Below are 19,218 nucleotides of genomic sequence, written 5' to 3'. Positions count from 1 at the left end.
TGCAGATGTGGTGACTGCATTAGGTTTCTTTTTTCAGCCTTTTTCTCTTGTGTTTTCACCTGATGATCTGGCTAGTAACACCCTTCCTAAATAGATTCAAACTGTTGCAGTTGTAAATTGTACACGTTCCCGCTTCCACAGCCAAATGGATTGCTCCTTTGAAGATGGTTGGGGGGTGCAATACATTCTTAATAGTATTCCCCCATGCATCTGAGAATACAGCTTATGTTTGGGTGAAAGAAACTGCATGGTGCAAAAGTGTCGTGTGGTTTGTGCGGCTGCAATTTTGAAAAGGCGCAGGGACCTTTTTCCTTGTTTTTTCCCACAGGTACAGCAGTCCATTTAAATGAATGCAAGCCGCACAAATGCAACAGTGTGAACCAAGCCTTAGAATGCCTCCACTCTGGATAAAGGAGTACAGACACACCTTTGGACTGAAGCATTTTCAATCTGGGGGAGGGAGTGTTAGAATGACTAGCAGATTTAAAAAAAAAAAAACTAACAAACTGAAGCCAAACTCCAGCTAACACTTTATAATCGGTTATTGCAACAGTTTTGTCCATTTTGGATAAAGGTTTTACATAAATAAAAGCTGACTGTTGTAAGCACCCCTGTCAATGTTAAATGGTTTGTTTTAACCCCATACCTGCTACATCTGTAAAAGAAAAACAGACTTACTCTCAGGATCATCAAGTGAAAATAAAAGAAAGAAAGCCTAAAAAGAAAACTAATACAGCCATCACATCTAAAAATTTGTAATCTGCAATATAATTGTTTGCTTTTGCGTTTAATACCACTTTAAGTAAACAGATTACTTTTACTGCATTGTACTGCTGAACACTTCCCTTTCTTATGTTACAGTGGGGAAATAATTTGATCCCCTGCAGATTTTGTAAGTTTGCCCGCTTACAAAAGAAATGAAGGGTATATAATTTTTATCATAACTGTATTTTAAATGATAGAGACAGAATCCAGAAAACCAAAAATCCTGAAAAAACACACGATACAAATGTTATAAATTGAGTTGCAGTTCAGTGAGTAAAATAAGTAATTGGTCCCCAAGCAAAACGCGACTTAGTACTTGGTGGAGAAATCCTTGCTGACAAGCCAGAGGTAAGAATTATCCTGTAGTTGGTTACCAGATTTGCACACATCTCAGGAGGGATTTTGGTCCACTATTCTTTACAGATCTTCTCTAAATCCTTATGGTTTCTTGGCTGTCGCTTGGCAACTTGAAGTTTCAGCTCCCTCCATAGATTTTCTATAGGATTAAGATTTGGAGACTGGCTAGGTAACTCCAGGACCTTAATGTGCTTCTTCTTGAGCCACTCCTTTGCTGCCTTGGTGGTATGTTTTGGGTCATTGTCATGCTGGAGGACCCATCTACAACCCAGCTTCAGTGTTCTGGCTGAGGGAAGAAGGTTATCATCCAAGATTTTACAATAAATGGCCCTGTCCAGTGTCCCCCTCAATGTGGCCTGTACCTTTTTAGCAGAGAAACGACCCCAAAGTATAAAGTTTTTGCCTCTGTGCTTGACTGTAGGGATGGTGTTCTTGGGTCAGAGTCAGCATTTTTCTTCCTCTAAACACGGTGAGTCGAGTTAATGCCAAAGAGCTCAATTTTGATCTCATCTGACCACAGCACTTTCTCTTAATCCTTCTCTGAATCATTTAGATGTTCATTGACAAACTTCAGATGGCCCTGTACATATGCCTTCTTGAGGAGGGTGACCTTGCGGATGCTGCAGGATTTCAATCCATGGTGGTGTATTGTGTTACCAGTGGTTTGTTTGGTGATTGTGGTCACAACTGCGGCCCCATGAAACGAAATCGAGCTCCAGACCGAGGGCGATTGATAATTGTTTTGTATTTCTTCCATTTTGCAAATAATCGCTCCTGCAATTGTCTCTTCAGCAAGCTTCTTGATGTCTTGTAGCCCATTCCAGCCTTGTGCAGGGCTACTGTCTTGTCCCTGACATACTTTGACAGCTCTTTGGTCTTGCCCATGGAAGAAAGATTCTGTGGACAGGTGTCTTTTATACACAAAATGAGTTGCTGTTAGGAGCACCTTCTTAAATTGACAGCACTATTCTGTGTACCACATGAACACATAGCCAGTCTGTGGGAGACAGAATTATTGTTGGTTGGTAGGAGATCAAATACCTATTTTACTCAACTGAAACTCAATTTATAACATTTGTATCGTGTTTTGTTTTTTTTGTTGATTTTTGGTCTCTGTCATTTAAAATACCTCTGATACAAATTACAGACCCTTCATTTCTTTGTAAGTGAGCAAATTTACAAAATCTGCATGGGATAAAATAATTATTTTCCCCACAGTATGGTGATAAGAGGGGGAGGTGTAATCTTGCAGGGAGAACTGGACAAAGCTGATAACACTGCTTGGGATGTCCGTGAAGTTGTTAGAAAGTTAGGAGCATACTGTATTTCTGGAAGATCAACTTCCTATGCTTGCAGTATTTGTAATTGAATAAACATTGGGAAATTTGCATGTATAGGAGAGGTGCTGATTTTTTTTTTTTTTTTTTTTTTACACTTTAAGGGTGAAAAATATGGAAGGCTGTTGGATTCAATATGTTATATGGGATTCAATGGTTATATCAGCACATTAAAATACAGTTGTTGACATTGATTACTACAGAACACTATACAGATGTGACATTGGGATGCATTCCAGTAACTAGCTGCATTCCTGTGGTACATCACTTAGAAACCTGTATAAGCGCCTGAATGCAAAGATCAAAACTCCACATCTTTAGTAGTGATCTCCTTGTTTTGTTTGCTGCATGTGGGATATGTTTGATTCAGGTCTGTAATGCTACAGTACAGAACCTTTTTGTTGTTTTGTTAGAAAACCTCTGGCTCTTTGCCTTGTTTGTGTTTATTTTTGGTTTCATAAAAATAATTACAGCGGCAGTTAGTGATACTTAATGTAAACCAGAATTCTTAGATGGTCGCCCATAATAGTCCTATTGACGCAAAATTCGTTTTTTGAAAATCACGCTATCCCTAAACGAAGATTTCCAGTCTATGGTGGAGTTTGAAAAACAAAATCCAGAATAAAAAGTTACTGATGTGTTTTCACTTTTTTTGCCTTTTCCTGTTATCTGCAGTTGAGAATATGCAGATTGAAAGGTACAGGTCTTTTGACACATGGTTGTTACCCAAATAAGTATACACCCATCATTATTTGTGCTTGCACTGTGAGGCACAAATTGCAATGAGTTCATTAATACATACAAATATGTCTGCCCTCAGGACTTGCACACATTGGAGCTTTTGCCCTTAGGCTCCATGCACATTAGCAGCTATCAGCATTTTTTTTTTTTTTTTTTTGCTCCTAGAAGCTGAATAGTGTTATCCTATTTGTCCATGCACACTATTTTAGGCTAGTAGTGTTTTTTAAGCTTCAGCATGTAGGAGCGGAAACTAAATCGTGGGAGCATTTTTCCAGCAGAAAAAAAATGCTGAACTCCTCTAAATGCTCCTAAGTGCTACTGAAAGTTACTAAAACACTCCGAACAGTTTTTTCGCTAGCATTTTTTTTCTACATGTACTTTAAAAATGCTAATTGCTCCAAAATGCTACTATGAGCAAGCACAAAAAATGCTATTATCAGTACTTTTTTTTTTTTTTTTTTTTTTTAACGGTTTTTGAGCTAGTGTACACGGAGCCTTATAGTGTAAAAAAAAACAAAAAGGGTAATAGTGTTCCCGGGCTCAGAAGGCACATGTACATTCTGCTGACACAGCCATGCCAAAATTAGCGACAGGCTGTTCTGAGTGGTACTTGCATTCAGGGCTTTGCGGAATCTTTTGAGTTAGGGCTCTTTCACATGGACATTCTGATCGGGTCCACCTGGCTGGACCCGATCGGAACCTCCATTCTTCACTATTAATCGGCAGGTGTAAACGGCCATGTGTGCTGGCATCCGATCCAATCTGCCAAAAAGGGACGGATAGGGATCCAATTCCCCTTCTGTCCGTCGGATCGGGTCAGATGAAAATAGACCAGCGGTCTAATTTCATCCGACCGTCCATTGAGGAGAGCAAGCAGCTCTGTGTCCGCTCTGCAGCAGCAGAGCGGACACAGAGCTGTCATCCGCTTGCTTAGAGGGGATCAGCGGAGAGAGATCCCCTGCTGAGCAAGGTGATCCGCTAAATGGGTCTGCCCCATGTGAAAGCACCCTTAGGGACTTTGGTTACTGAATATGTGGCCCTGAATGACTACCACACGGAACAGTGTACGGCTGCCGCATATTTTAGCCTGATCACCACACTGCATAAATTGTGTTGGTTGACCTGATATTTGTATACATGAATATTGTCTTAAAATAGAAACTTTAGCATTTTAGATTGTGGAAATATTGGTCAGGTTTGGTGTAGGTAAAGTAGCATTAGAAAAAAGGAATCCTGTTTAAAAAAAGAAATGGTAAAGGGTCTGTTTATGGAAATGGATCTATGTGAATATGCTCATTAACATGTGTAAATCCCTCCTAAATTATATCACATAATATGACAATACAGTATTAAATTATGTGCATTTTCTATAAAAATAAATCCGTAATGCTATGTGAAATTGGCATGCAGAAATAATGTAGCACTTCCTAATGATTTTCGTAAATTGTTTTCTTTGTGAACATTTTATTGCTGTTTCTTCAGCAGTGTATCTGGAATTTTCTAAAAAAAATAAACATAGGAAGTGGTGTTTTCTCTTTTCTATTGTTGCTGGAATGTAATATAAGTGGGAACTGCTTTTCCGTATCAGAGTAAAGAATGTAGTTTGCCAACTTGAAGGATCTCATCAAATTATGAAAACACATAATTCTGTGTTCCAAACTGACACACATATTCTAAAAATTTGGCTCTGAGGTTATATATTGATGTTCAGTGTACTATATTTACTAATTATTCTGTATTTTTATTTGCAGGCTTCCGGAAGATAAGTTTAGATGATCTTCGAAAGGCCTACATAGTTAAAGATGTCCAGCAATATATTCTTCACCGTTTAGACAAAGAAGAAGCACTGAGACAACATTTAACGAAGGAGACTGCAGAGATGTTAAATCAGCTTCACATTAAAAGCAGCGGGTGCTTTCTTTATCTGGAGCGTGTATTAGATGGTGTTGTAGAAAACTTCATCATGCTTCGTGAAATTCGTGATATTCCTGGAACTTTAAATGGTTTATACCTCTGGCTGTGTCAGAGGCTGTTTGTAAGAAAACAGTTTGCTAAGGTCCAACCAATTTTAAATGTTATTCTAGCTGCTTGTCGACCACTAACAACTATTGAACTGTTCCATGCTGTTTGGACCAAAAGCATGTCATTGACCATGGAGGATTTTCAACGCAAGATGGATGTTCTGTCGAAAGTACTTGTTGATGGATTAGGAAATACTAAAATCCTTTTCCACTACAGTTTTGCAGAGTGGTTACTTGATGTGAAGCACTGTACCCAGAAATATTTATGCAATGCAGCGGAGGGACATAGGATGCTTGCAATGAGTTATACGTGCAGAGCAAAAGAACTGACACCAGTAGAAGTTCAGCAATTTGCATTACATCTAATACATTCAAATTTACAGTTAACAAATTCAGAACTGGCTTTGTGGATGATCTGGAATGGAACGTGCGTAAAAGACTCCTTATGTACGGTGATACCAAAGGAACAAGAGGTGCTGCAGTTACTAGTGAAAGCTGGAGCTCATGTTGACAGTGAAGATGATAGAACATGTTGCATTGTACGTCAAGCTTTAGAAAGAGAAGATTCAATCCGTACGCTCCTCGATAATGGTGCATCTGTTAATCAGTGTGATTCAAATGGAAGAACTCTGTTGGCTAATGCTGCATATAGTGGTAATCTAGATGTGGTCAATTTACTAGTCTCAAGAGGATCTGATCTTGAAATTGAAGATGCCAATGGACAAACAGCACTTACTTTGGCTGCTCGCCAAGGCCATGTGAAGGTTGTAAATTGTTTAATTGGATGTGGCACAAATATAAATCATTGCGATCACGATGGTTGGACAGCACTGAGATCTGCAGCATGGGGTGGACATACTGAGGTTGTGTCTGCACTTTTATATGCTGGATCCAAAGTTGATTGTGCAGATGCTGACAGTCGAACAGCTTTAAGAGCAGCAGCATGGGGAGGGCATGAAGATATTGTCCTGAATTTACTACAGCATGGAGCTGAAGTTAACAAAGCTGACAATGAAGGCAGAACTGCTTTAATTGCAGCAGCATACATGGGGCATAGGGAAATTGTAGAGCATCTGTTAAATCATGGTGCAGAAGTCAATCATGAAGATGTAGATGGAAGAACAGCCCTATCAGTAGCAGCTCTTTGTGTTCCAGCAAGCAAAGGTCATGCATCTGTGGTCAGTCTCCTGATTGAAAGAGGAGCAGAGGTAGACCATTGTGATAAGGATGGAATGACTCCCCTACTTGTGGCTGCATATGAGGGACATGTGGATGTGGTCGATCTTCTCCTAGAAGGTGGTGCAGATGTTGATCACACTGATAACAATGGGCGTACTCCCCTCCTTGCTGCAGCTTCTATGGGGCATGCATCTGTTGTTAATACATTACTTTTCTGGGGTGCTGCTGTAGATAGCATCGACAGTGAAGGTCGAACTGTTCTTAGCATAGCATCAGCTCAAGGAAATGTTGAAGTAGTAAGAACACTTCTGGACAGAGGCCTAGATGAAAACCACAGAGATGATGCTGGATGGACTCCACTTCATATGGCTGCTTTTGAAGGTCACAGGCTAATATGTGAAGCATTAATTGAACAAGGTGCTCGAACAAATGAAATTGATAATGATGGCAGAGTATCTTTAGTTCTAGCCGCCCAGGAAGGACATTATGACTGTGTACAGACTCTCTTGGAAAATAAATCTCCTGTTGATCAAAAAGGATATGATGGTCGGAATGCCCTCCGTGTTGCCTCCTTGGAAGGACATAGAGATATAGTTGAATTGCTTTTGAGCAATGGTGCTGACATCAACTCAAAAGATGCTGATGGACGCCCTACACTTTACATTCTATCCCTGGAAAATCAGTTAACAATGGCTGAATATTTTTTAGAAAATGAAGCTAATGTAGAAGCTAGTGATACTGAAGGAAGGACGGCTCTTCATGTTTCCTGCTGGCAGGGACATTTAGAGATGGTTCAGACTCTGATGTCCTACCGGGCTGATCTTAACGCATCTGACAATGAGAAACGTTCTGCCTTACAGTCTGCTGCCTGGCAAGGGCATGTAAAAGTAGTGCAGCTATTAATTGATAATGGTGCTCTTGTTGATCATACATGTAACCAAGGTGCTACTGCACTTTGCATTGCTGCCCAGGAAGGACACACTGAAGTTGTGCAGGTTTTATTGGAACATGGTGCAGATCCAAATCATGCAGATCAATTTGGAAGGACAGCTATGCGTGTTGCTGCTAAAAATGGACATACACAAATAATTAAGTTGCTTGAAAAATATGGAGCATCAACTCTCAATGGATGCAATCCATCACCTGTTCATACAATGGAGCAAAAGAGCTTAAACACAACGTCGACAAAAGTACAGTCTTTAACAATTAAATCTAATAGCTCATCCAGCACTGGAGGTGGTGATGTTCACCCAACTATGCGTGGATTGTGTAATGGACCCTCTCATGCTTTCAGTTCTCCCTCAGAATCCCCAGATTCTACAGTAGACAGACATAAGTCTTCTATTTCAAACAATTCACTTAAAAGTTCTAAAAATTCTTCACTTCGCACAACTTCATCTACAGCAACTGCTCAAACAGTGCCTATTGATAGTTTCCATTGCCTTTCTTTCACAGAGCAGATTCAACAGCATTCACTTCCACGTAGCAGAAGTAGACAGTCAGTAGTATCTCCCTCTTCCACAACACAGTCTTTAGGGCAGAACAATTCGCCAACAAGTGAGTTTGAATGGAGCCAAGTCAAACCTAGTTTAAAATCCACAAAGACAAGTAAAGGGGGCAAAGGAGAGTCCACAAACAAATCTAGCTCTGTAACAAAGAAAACCAAGCAAAGTAGCTCATCCCAGTCTAAGGTTTTAGAATATGAAATGACACAATTTGACAAAAGAGTACATGTTCCTAGTTCTGGCCCTGGAGTGAATGTACCACTAAAGCAAATCCCTACGGACCCTTCCAAAATTCAGATAGCTTCAGTGCAACAAGATATTGGTCGTTCTTCACAGCAGTTTATTCAACAGCAGAGTGCGGAACAAAAGAAAAGGAATGGAATTATGACCAATCCCAATTATCACCTTCAAGGAAACCAAGTTTTTCTTGGTAGGGTTTCTGTGCCTCGTTCTGTGCAAGGTCGAGGGCATCCAGAAGTTCTAGAAGGATATCCTTCAACAGAAACAGACTTGGGCCTTAAACAGTCACTTAAACTTCAAATTGAAGGAACTGACCCTAGCTTTAACTACAAAAAGGAAACTCCACTATAACTGGTAAGAAATATTTTGGTAATTTTCAATTAAAATTTTAAATGCATTTACTTAACATCAACCTTGTTAGTAGTCTTGTGGCACCTGTCAGACATTGCTTTTATGTTTAAATCAACTTTGGAGTACAGTGACAGTCTCTTACTACCCTACCCATAGGATCACTTATTCTTACCGTTGTCAAGCTGCTCCACCATTCTTCATTGCATGTAGACTCCAAAGAGGATGGTGTTGGAGATTACATGGGGTTGATGACCTTCTCTTCATAAGGTAAAATTTCTCGGGCCTGCAAACATGGGAGGAAGCCATATGCTTCTCCATGCCTGGAAGCATTGGATATTTGCAGTGGTTCCAACCGAGAAGTGGGTAAGGTGTAGCAAAGTGTCAAGGAGGTAGACTAGTATAGGGTTCTGTCACTTTGACTGAAGGTGTGACATAAGAGTTCTTTTAAATATAGTAGTAATATTTGATATTTATATTTTAAAGGTAAACTGTATATACCTTTTAAACACAAAATATCACTGAGTAAGAACTACGCTCTTTTGTACTGGTGAATAATATGAACTTCTGGACTTGTAATTATTGTGAGCTGCTGTTTAAATACAAAATCAAACTCATAATATGAGTCAAATTAAATGTCCTCAGCGCTTCACCCATTAAAATTCTAACAATATGCAAACAAACTAATAAGAATATCTATAAAGCATAGCAGGAAATACATCTGAAATTGGGATCATCAATAGTTAAAATAATATCCTCCACCAGGTGCATTAGAGTGCATATAGGAAATTCCACCACATAAATTCTTTTAAAAAAAAGTCCCTGATTTCAGAATTCAAGTTGTTCCACTCCAACACCACTGTGTTTCCTGTGAGACACTCTACCCATCAAACACCACACTCACCAGAACAAGCTGTTCTGGCATAAACACTGATCTACCTAGGTGCTGTATGCGGATGTGCGGTGAGATGCCAGTCCGCTATTCCATTTGGTGAAAAATGTCATATTGTTATTTGATGTGCCTACAAGTTTTTATCATATTGTGAGTGTAATTTTTTAATTATTTATATTTATTTGAGTGTATTGTTTATGCCAGATCAGCACCTTGTTCTGGTGAGTGCGGTGTTTGATGGGGAGAGTTGAAAAGGATTTACCGTATTTTTTGTTCCATAACACACACCTAGGTTTTAGAGGCGGAAAACAAGAAAAAAATATTCTGAACCAGTGACCTGCAGACATAGTACAGGAGATGACCAGAGACTGCAGATATAGTACAGGAGATGACCAGAGACTGCAGACATAGTACAGGAGATGACCAGAGACTGCAGACATAGTACAGGAGAGGACCAGAGACTGCAGACATAGTACAGGAGGGGACCAGAGACTGCAGACATAGTACAGGAGAGGACTAGAGACTGCAGACATAGTACAGGAGAGGACTAGAGACTGCAGACATAGTACAGGAGATGACCAGAGACTGCATACTACAGGAGAAGACCAGAGACTGCGGACAGTACAGGGGATGACCAGAGACTGCGGACAGTACAGGGGATGACCAGAGACTGCGGACAGTACAGGGGATGACCAGAGACTGCGGACAGTACAGGGGATGACCAGAGACTGCGGACAGTACAGGGGATGACCAAGGGACTGCGGACAGTACGGGGGATGACCAAGGGACTGCGGACAGTACGGGGGATGACCAAGGGACTGCGGACAGTACGGGGGATGACCAAGGGACTGCGGACAGTACGGGGGATGACCAAGGGACTGCGGACAGTACGGGGGATGACCAAGGGACTGCGGACAGTACGGGGGATGACCAAGGGACTGCGGACAGTACGGGGGATGACCAAGGGACTGCGGACAGTACGGGGGATGACCAAGGGACTGCGGACAGTACGGGGGATGACCAAGGGACTGCGGACAGTACGGGGGATGACCAAGGGACTGCGGACAGTACGGGGGATGACCAAGGGACTGCGGACAGTACGGGGGATGACCAAGGGACTGCGGACAGTACGGGGGATGACCAAGGGACTGCGGACAGTACGGGGGATGACCAAGGGACTGCGGACAGTACGGGGGATGACCAAGGGACTGCGGACAGTGCGGGGGATGACCAAGAGACTGCGGACAGTGCGGGGGATGACCAAGAGACTGCGGACAGTGCAGGAAATGACCAGAGACTGCGGACATGGTGCAGGAAATGACCAGAGACTGCAGAAAGTACAGGAGATGACCAAAAGACTGTGGACCTTTGGGGAGGCAGGGGGAGCGGGTACCTGAATTTGACAGGTACCCGCTCCCACTTCCGTGGAGTTGTTCTGCACTTTGTGATTGGTCCGGCGTCTTCTGGGACCTGTGATGTGTCCCAGAAGACACCGTACCATTCACAAAGCGCAGCACTTCTAGCGCATGCACACTGGGCACCCAGCTGTCACAGCCGAGAGCCCACACTAAAGAAGCCGGCGTGGGAAGACTGCGCAGCGCTGGACCAAGGAACGGGTAAGGTCCTGCTGCAGAGAAGAGCTGAGCGGCCGGCCCGGTATTCTGACACGGCAGTGGCGGTGGAAATACCGGGCTGGTCGCTCCATAAGACGCACTGACATTTCCCACCCTTTTTTGGGGGAAAAATAGTGCGTCTTATGGAGCGAAAAATATGGTATGTGGTGGACTTTCCTATATATGCACTCTACTACACCAGGTGGAGGATATTATTTTAACGATTGATGATCCCAATTTCAGATGTACAGTTGTGCTCAAACGTTTGCATACCCTGGCAGAAATTGTGAAATTTTGGCATTGATATTAAAAAAATGACATATCATGACAAAAAATGCTCTTTAATTGAAGGATAGTGATCATATGGAGCCATTTATTATCAAATAGTTGTTTGGCTCCTTTTTAAATCATATTGATAACAGAAATCACCCAAATGGCCATGATCAAAAGTTTACATACCCTGGAATGTTTGGCCTTGGTACAGACACACAAGGTGACACACGGGTTAAAATGCCAATTAGAGGTTAATGTCCCACATATGTGGCTTTTTAAATTGCAATTAGTGTCAGTGTATAAATAGTCAGTGAGTTTGTTAGCTCTTATATGGAAGCACTGACTAGGCTAGATACTAAGCCATGGAGATCAGAAAAGAACTGTCAAAAGTACTGCGTAACAAGGTAATGGAACGTATAAAAAGATGTCCAAAGCCTTGAATATGCCAGTCATCACTTCCACTATGAAGAAAATTCAGGGAAAATTCTGGGTTTTTCTTTGAATCCTGGACAATTCTTCTGTCAGCTATGGCTGCAATCTTGTTCTACCTGACCTTGGCTTGGTATCAAGAGATCCCTGAACTTTCCACTTCTTAATAGGTGATTTAACTGTACTGATTGGCATATTCAAGGCTTTGGACATCTTTTAATGTCCTTTTCCATCTTTATAAATTTCCATTACCTTGTTACGCAGGACTTTTGACAGTTATTTTTTTATCCCCATGGATCAGTATCTAGCCTAGTCAGTGCTTCCACGTAAGAGCTAACAAACTCATTGACTATTTATACACTGACACTAATTGCAATTTAAAAAGCCACATATGTGGGACATTGACCTCTAATTGGCATTTTAACATGTGTGTCACCTTGTGTGTCTGTACCAAGGCCAAACATTCCAGGGTATGTAAACTTTTGATCATGGCAATTTGGGTGATTTCTGTTATTATGATTTAAAAATGAGCCAAACAACTATTTGATAATAAATGGCTTCACATGATCGTCATCCTTCAATAAAAGAGCATTTTTGGCATGATATGTCATATTTTCAATATCCGTGCCAAAATTTCACAATTTTTGCCAGGGTATGCAAACTTTTGAGCACAACTGTATTTACTGCTATGATTTATAGATGCTTTATAGATATTCTTATTAGTTTGTTTGCATATTCGAATTTTAATGGGTGAAGCACTGTTTTTGTGAGGACATTTAATTTGACTCTTATTATGTGAATATATATATTCACATAATATACCTTTTAGTTTTTGTATATCTCCTTTATTGCAGTTGCCGTTATGACTGGTAGTAATAGCATCTCTACCCCTGCTGGTCAGCTGTTTTTTACTTTTTGCAACTATGTCACAAAGATATAAGGTTACCACCACTAGAAGCTGTTCAACCTTTTTTGGTGCAGTGCAGCCTGGCTTTTGAAACAATTGCTTCTCACACTGGTCTCTGGGGTCTGCCCATCATTATACTATGTGCTTAAATTCTCCATAGTCATTAATGTTTGATAAAAGCAGTTGTCAGTAACTTGGAACTGTTGACTAGCGAACTGACATGGTGCAGTTACTGTATGTCAATAACACAGGTCTGCAAAAAAATTTTTTTCAAGAGCTGTTTGGTTATTCCATGTAATCTTTGTTTTTTGGTGCGCTGAATCCGAAAATGACCTCCATTTTGTCAAAGGACATCACGTTTCCTGACAATTTAGGTAACTATGTTTCAATAAGGCAATACCTCAAAATAAATGGAAATAGACTTATAAAATTAAAGTTTTATTACAATTTTTTCATAAATCCTTTTTTGAACTGAAATGAGCTCACCTACACACACTAAACTCGATTCTTCTTCCCTGTGAGGCTCCTCTTGGTGCATTTACGCTTGTGAGTAGCATCTGGAATGTCTCTCTGAAGCATCCAACAGTAGTCTGCCATCATTGTAATGCTCCATTTTCCCTGGTATCTCCTTTCCATCTCTTTAATGTCTTGGTGGAATCGTTCACCTACTTCCTCACTCACAGCTCCCACATTTTCAGGAAAGTAGTCAAGGTGGGACTGGAGGAAATGCACTTTCAAACTCATCAGGCAACCTAAAGCTTGAAATGCTTTCAGCATTTGTCCGACTATCTTTTTGTAGTGAGGATCTTTGTTATTGCCTAAAAATTTCTGTACGACTTCTTTAAATGCAATCCAGCCTTCTTTTTGAGGATCCGTAATGGGATTGACAAACTCTTGATCAACTATAAGCCTTCTAATGTCTGGTCCGACGAACACACCTTCCTTCAATTTTGCCTCCGACAGGCCTGGAAACTTGGTGACCAAGTATTTGAAGCATTCTCCATCTCTTGCAAGTGATTTTACAAATTGCTTCATCAATCCTAATTTTATGTGGAGAGGTGGTAGAAGAACTTTATGGGAAGGTACCAAAGTTTCTCGGAGGACATTTTTTTCACCGACTGTTAGCACCCTCGGCTGCCAACTCTTCTTGGTCCAGTGATTTTGTTGGTCTAGACTGTCCCATAGACACAGAAAACAAGGGTATTTGGTATCCCACCCACTGTATTCTTCAGGAAAGATTAACCCCTTCTACCATTAGAAGCACAGACTCAGGGCTGAGGCTTACACATACAGCATGCTGCTGAGTATCCCAGTAGTCAGACATGTCACTCAGAGCAGCACTTGTATTCACCCCCTTTGCAGGAGGGGAGGGGCAGAGATTGTTTACCTGCAAATAACAACAAAGGGCCAGAAGAGAACTAGGGAAATGAGGAAATAGAAATTTTTACCCTAAAACTTGCTTAGCTTATGTATATATTGCTGACCATCAGATTTACAGTGCTATATTTTTTTTTTTACATAACTCTGACAACCCCTTTAAGGTTTTTTTTGGCATTTTATATCTTAAATGCACTTATGTGAATTAATTAATAGTAATTAGGACTTTAAATTTGGTTAAAAACCCATAATATAAAAAAAGTCCAAAAATTTAAAAAATTTGATAAATTTGAAGACAATTTTGCATTTTGTGGCAAATCATGACGTCTAGGAGTTTTTTTCAATATTTTATTTGTTTTCAGCACACCAAAATACATGGAAATTAGATGAAAATAATCAAACAGCTTTTTAGTCGCAGACCTGTGTAATATATTGCTCAGCTCATATTCAAGCAGACATCATTTCTTGCCAAAGGCTTTGTTTCACACTACATAGCGCAAATGGGTATTTATACCAGATTTCATTCTATTTGCAAGTAAACTCCAATAACACAACTGATAAAACACAACTTGGGTATGTATAATGACATAAATGTTTATCTTAACCGTACAGTACAGGACATAGGAGTTGATTTTCAGGCTTTGTGTTATATACCACTACTTTCAGGTGACTAGACACTGGTAAAAGCTTTGATGGGAACCACACCCCAGTATATCTATAAAACCCTGCCTCATCTGTGAGGCTACATTTTTCTTTTCCTTAGGTGACTGACTGCTTCGCCTGTTGAAGATTTTTTTTTTTTCTTAATTTTCACTTTTCCTTCTTTAGCTGACACAACAATTCTATCAAGATCTGACTGCTTATCGACTTACAGCTCGTTACTTTGCTGATTGGTTACCCTCCATGTACATTTTGGGCACAGTACCCAGACCCCGTAACAGCAGGGTCGGCCTGTAATTTTTTTCTTCCGACACTGGAACCTGCATTTGTTATTTACCTTGTTACATGGTGCATCAAGTGAGTTAGCCGCAGAGTGATATGACTCCAGGGCCATGGTCCATTCTTTTGGCACCTAAACACTGAAAAAAATCACCTCTACCTTTTATATACTGGTTCTTGGCTATGAATATCTTGTCAAATTATTACCTGGATATGTAGTAGATATTCCACTCAATCCTTTTATCCTACGACACATATTGCAGTGCTAAATATGCAAGTGATTTGTGAAGACACCAGTTATGGGGTGATCTAAACTTTTGAGTTTTTTCCCTTATGGTTATTGTCTTGTTTACGCGACCTTATAGGTAAAATTATGATTATTTAAAATTGGTGGTCTTTTCTTTCACCTCACTACTAAAAATTGTTTTCTAGCTAGTTATGTAGCGCTCATAAGACTGACTACTCACATCACGTGGCAAGCTCATCGTTTGCCATCTTACCTGTTGTCTGATACCTCAGAGAGGCACAGCCACAGAAACTCTGTAAGAACCTGAAAATATAAATTATATATATATATATATATATATATATATATATATATATATATATATATATATATAATTTTTTTTTTTCTTTTAATTATTATTCATACTGAACCCCCTCAGTCCTCATCCATTCTGTGAAGGAGCACATTGGGCAGACCGTGAGGATTCCGCTGCAGGCCCTGAGAAACTTAAAATTTTGCTAACCATACACTAGTAGAAAAATAGTTTGAACAGGTTTTCAAAAAACAAACACATGGTCGTAAGAGCAAATGATATTGCCATCATGTTATGACTGAATTTTGAACGATAAATCACTCAATGGACATAAAGCATTTTTTCATCTGTTTTCTGGTTGTGGGTCACACATGCACAGTGCTAACAGTTTGATTTTTAACTGGCGAGAAACACATTAACCTTCCAATATAGCATTCATTCAGCAGACGTTTTTCAAACCTTTCCTTCGACTTTTTGGTTAAAAACGTCACTACCAATTTTGGGTTTGTGCCCATTAACTGGAAGAAAATGAACAAACTGTCCACATGACAGATTTTCTAATTATTTTTTCATCTAGCGTAGGGGCACTATTACTCTCTGACTACATTACATTGATACTGCTCAATCTGCATTAATTGGACTACCTCACAGATGTGCAATATGCAGCCTGTCTGACTAAGGCTAGGCTCACACCTATGCAGTTTGCGTTTGAGCTATTTCTGCGTTGGGTGTTGCATTTTTTTTTTAATTTTACTTGTTGCTAGGCAGATTTAAAAAGCCAAAAAACGCAGAAAAACTGTACTACATGCTTTTCTGCGGCGTTTCCATTGAAGTTTATAGAAGCAAAAACGCAACTTTTTGCGTTTAAATAAAGTCCCTGACCCTATTCAAAAAAACGCTGTGGAAAACACTTAGTTGTGAACCTAGGGTAAAGCAGAATTCTCTGCCACTATGTCTGATCTATCAGTGGCTATAACCACTTTTGAAAATAGGAGGTACTAACAACCATAAACACTCTTCTGCCTCTTCCTCCCCAGATTATCTTCATGTGTTACAACCTGAAAGGCCTTGTGTACTTTCTTTTGCAGGAGGTAACAAGGATGTTGACCTTTTAGCAGAGGTTGTGGAAGTTTTTTTTTTACTGCCAGAATATTGTGAAATTACTTCTTTAGCTTCTCGTTACATGCTGGCTACTGTGGACTGATTGGTTGAAGCAGTGCGTTCAAGTCTCTGGATAGATGCACCTAGTGCTGCTCACCCCCCACATATTCTTCTGAGCACGAAAAAGACTATTCCTAGAAAGCCTTTCTCTACTATTGATCAGGTCGATTGTGCCTTCTATAAGTATTGGTCCAACTCAGTTGTTGATCCCTCCTCTAGATGATTTTGATGGCTTTTACCCTATGGAAGAGGAGATTAAGAAGAAATGGACTGTTTCCACTGTGGATATTGCCATTCTGTCACTAAATAAGCAATCTACTGTTTCCATTGAGGACATTCCCTTCTTTAAGGATTTAGTTGATAAGCATTTGGTGTCTATCTTACTGTTCTCTTGGTATCTGTCAGGTCTTGGTTAGGTCTTGTATATCCTTTGGCTTTGCACTTTTTTTGCACTGTCTTTTGCAAAAAGTTGCTCCTCTTCGTTGCTGTTGTGATGTTCTGTGCCCCTTTTGGGACCTTCCTCGGGTGCTTTTGCTCACTCAGAGCCCTCTTTTTGTGCGCAAAGGGCTACTCCCATCAAAAGAACCTTGTAAGAACAGAACCTTCTTCCCTCCATTAACCCTGACAGCCTTAGTTCTGCCTGGGCTTCCCCTGTGTTGTCCCTGTGGTGTCCCTTTCTTTTCCTATGCTACATGGGGACAAAGTTTCTTGGAAACATGTCCTCCTTGCTTCCCTGGGGCTCCTCCTATTACCATCCGTAGAATTATCATTCTGTCTCCCTATATCCTGCTTTGTAGGCTTGTCACACACTTTACAATTGGGGTCAGGACTGTCCTCTTTAGCTGCATGCCATGAATACCTTTTCAGTGGTGTGGAAATATGTGAAAAAACTACTAGTCCAGGGACTAAATCGGTGTCCCAATCTACTTGTCCCTCATGACAATCTACTTTTCCTGATAATAATAAATACATTTTAACCAAAACCGTATTTAAATCTGAGGTGCTGTATGGAATGTCTTTTAAAAACAAAAGGGGCTTTATAGCGACTTAAACCTTTAATATTTTAACACTGCGGTGTATATATCTCCTCCTCCCCTCCCTGCCTTTCTCAAGCACCGCACCCGGGTACTAGCAAGGAGGGGAAAGACCTTGCAGTGTATTGAACATTGATTGGCTGCTCATCAGGAAGGAGGAATGTCACACTTATCCTTTTATCCCTTTCGCTACCAGAGCCATTTTTGTGGTTTTTGTACATGTTTAAAAAATTGTACAGATTATACAAAACCCACAAACGTATATTTTCTGAAAGCAGAGTCGCACAATATTATCACAAATCTAAAAGTTGAGGTTGCATCAAGTAAATAGACATCCAACATGTCAAACCTTAAATTTGCGTGCGCTCGTGAAACGGCAACAAAGATTAGTACCCTATATTTTCTATAGGAAACACCTTTAAAGCTCCTTACAGGTCATCAGTTTAGTTTTATGGAGTTGGTCTCGGGCTAGAATTATTGCTCTTACTCTGCCGTGCGCAGCGATATGTAACGTGTATCGCAATCGTCGTTTTAATGTGTGAGCACCCCAGCACATGCTTTTATGTTTGTGTGTACATATGTGGGTAGCCCTTGAAAAATTGGGCAGGGGGTGGTATATGCTATGGTGCAACTTAAATTTTTTATAAATTAAAGAAAATCATTTTTTAACTTAACTTTTCTCTTTTTTCACATAGGGGACAAAAGGTCCCCTATGTGATGATTTTTGGTGAAAGGTTCTCTTTTTTGAGACATCCGGGGTCTAAAAGACCCCGGATATCTCCCCTGTGCTCCCCTGAATGTAATGCAGTGCACTTCGCACTGCATTACATTCTTTCCTGGCCTCGATGGCCGGGAATGTGACAATGGACACCCAGAAGGGACGTCAAATCACTTTTGGGTCAAGACAAAAGTGCCAGCACTCACTGAACCAGTCCTGGGCCCACAGATGGGCAAGCGGAGTCTGGGACATATAGCAGGGGCAGCGGCTGGCACTGTAGGCTGTGCAGAAGCAATCGGGCGGCAGCTCTGCCACCCGAATGCTTTCACCTGACAGGTGGGCCCTGCTGCTTGCCCACAGCAGGGCTAAAGGCACAGAAAAACTACCTGCCCAGCACCCAGAACTACAAGTCCCGGGCATCGGGCGATATGAATTGCGCATCCCTGCCCTTGCTGACCCCTCTTCCATTCCTTACAGGGTATTCTCTTTAGAGGATTCTTCCCTCTTCTTCCAACTGATTGGGTGTTTTGTTCTTTTTTTTTTTCTAGGGCTTGTGCCTTCAGGGAGTGAGTCCCTTTTTCTTGGTTTCTTTACAGCATCTAGCTTCAGTCCTTCTCAATGGTCTCAGGGTCACCACCTGTTTTTCTGTTCAGATTTTCCAGTCCATTTTTGTCAGGTGGCTGTTTGAGCCTCAGCTGATTTTTGCTACCAGGTGCTTCTGCAGTTATCTGTCTGTTCAAGTCCGTTGACTTTTCCTATTTTTTCCTCTAGATCCATTGCTGCTATTTTGTCTGTTTTGTTGCCTACCCCTTGATTTATTGCTTGGGGACATTTCATGGTCTA

The 19,218-nt window shown here is 40.7% G+C and overlaps 1 protein-coding gene across 1 annotated transcript in view; it reads left to right on the top strand.

Annotated features, from left to right (window-relative positions):
- ANKRD50 (ankyrin repeat domain 50) overlaps nt 1–19,218 on the top strand; it is a 103,920-nt gene that overhangs the window by 76,920 nt on the left and 7,782 nt on the right. Inside the window, exon 4 of the mRNA XM_089672184.1 lies at nt 4,952–8,499. Coding sequence (XP_089528310.1) covers nt 4,952–8,496 — 3,545 coding nt within the window. The 3' untranslated portion in view covers nt 8,497–8,499. The remainder of the gene's footprint in view (nt 1–4,951; nt 8,500–19,218) is intronic.

Source organism: Staurois parvus, unplaced genomic scaffold, assembly GCF_062004578.1.
Source record: "Staurois parvus isolate SC_StPar_1 unplaced genomic scaffold, SC_StPar_1.0 ptg000122l, whole genome shotgun sequence".
Taxonomy (NCBI): Eukaryota; Metazoa; Chordata; class Amphibia; order Anura; family Ranidae; genus Staurois; species Staurois parvus.
This window is presented reverse-complemented; position numbering and strand designations above follow the sequence as displayed.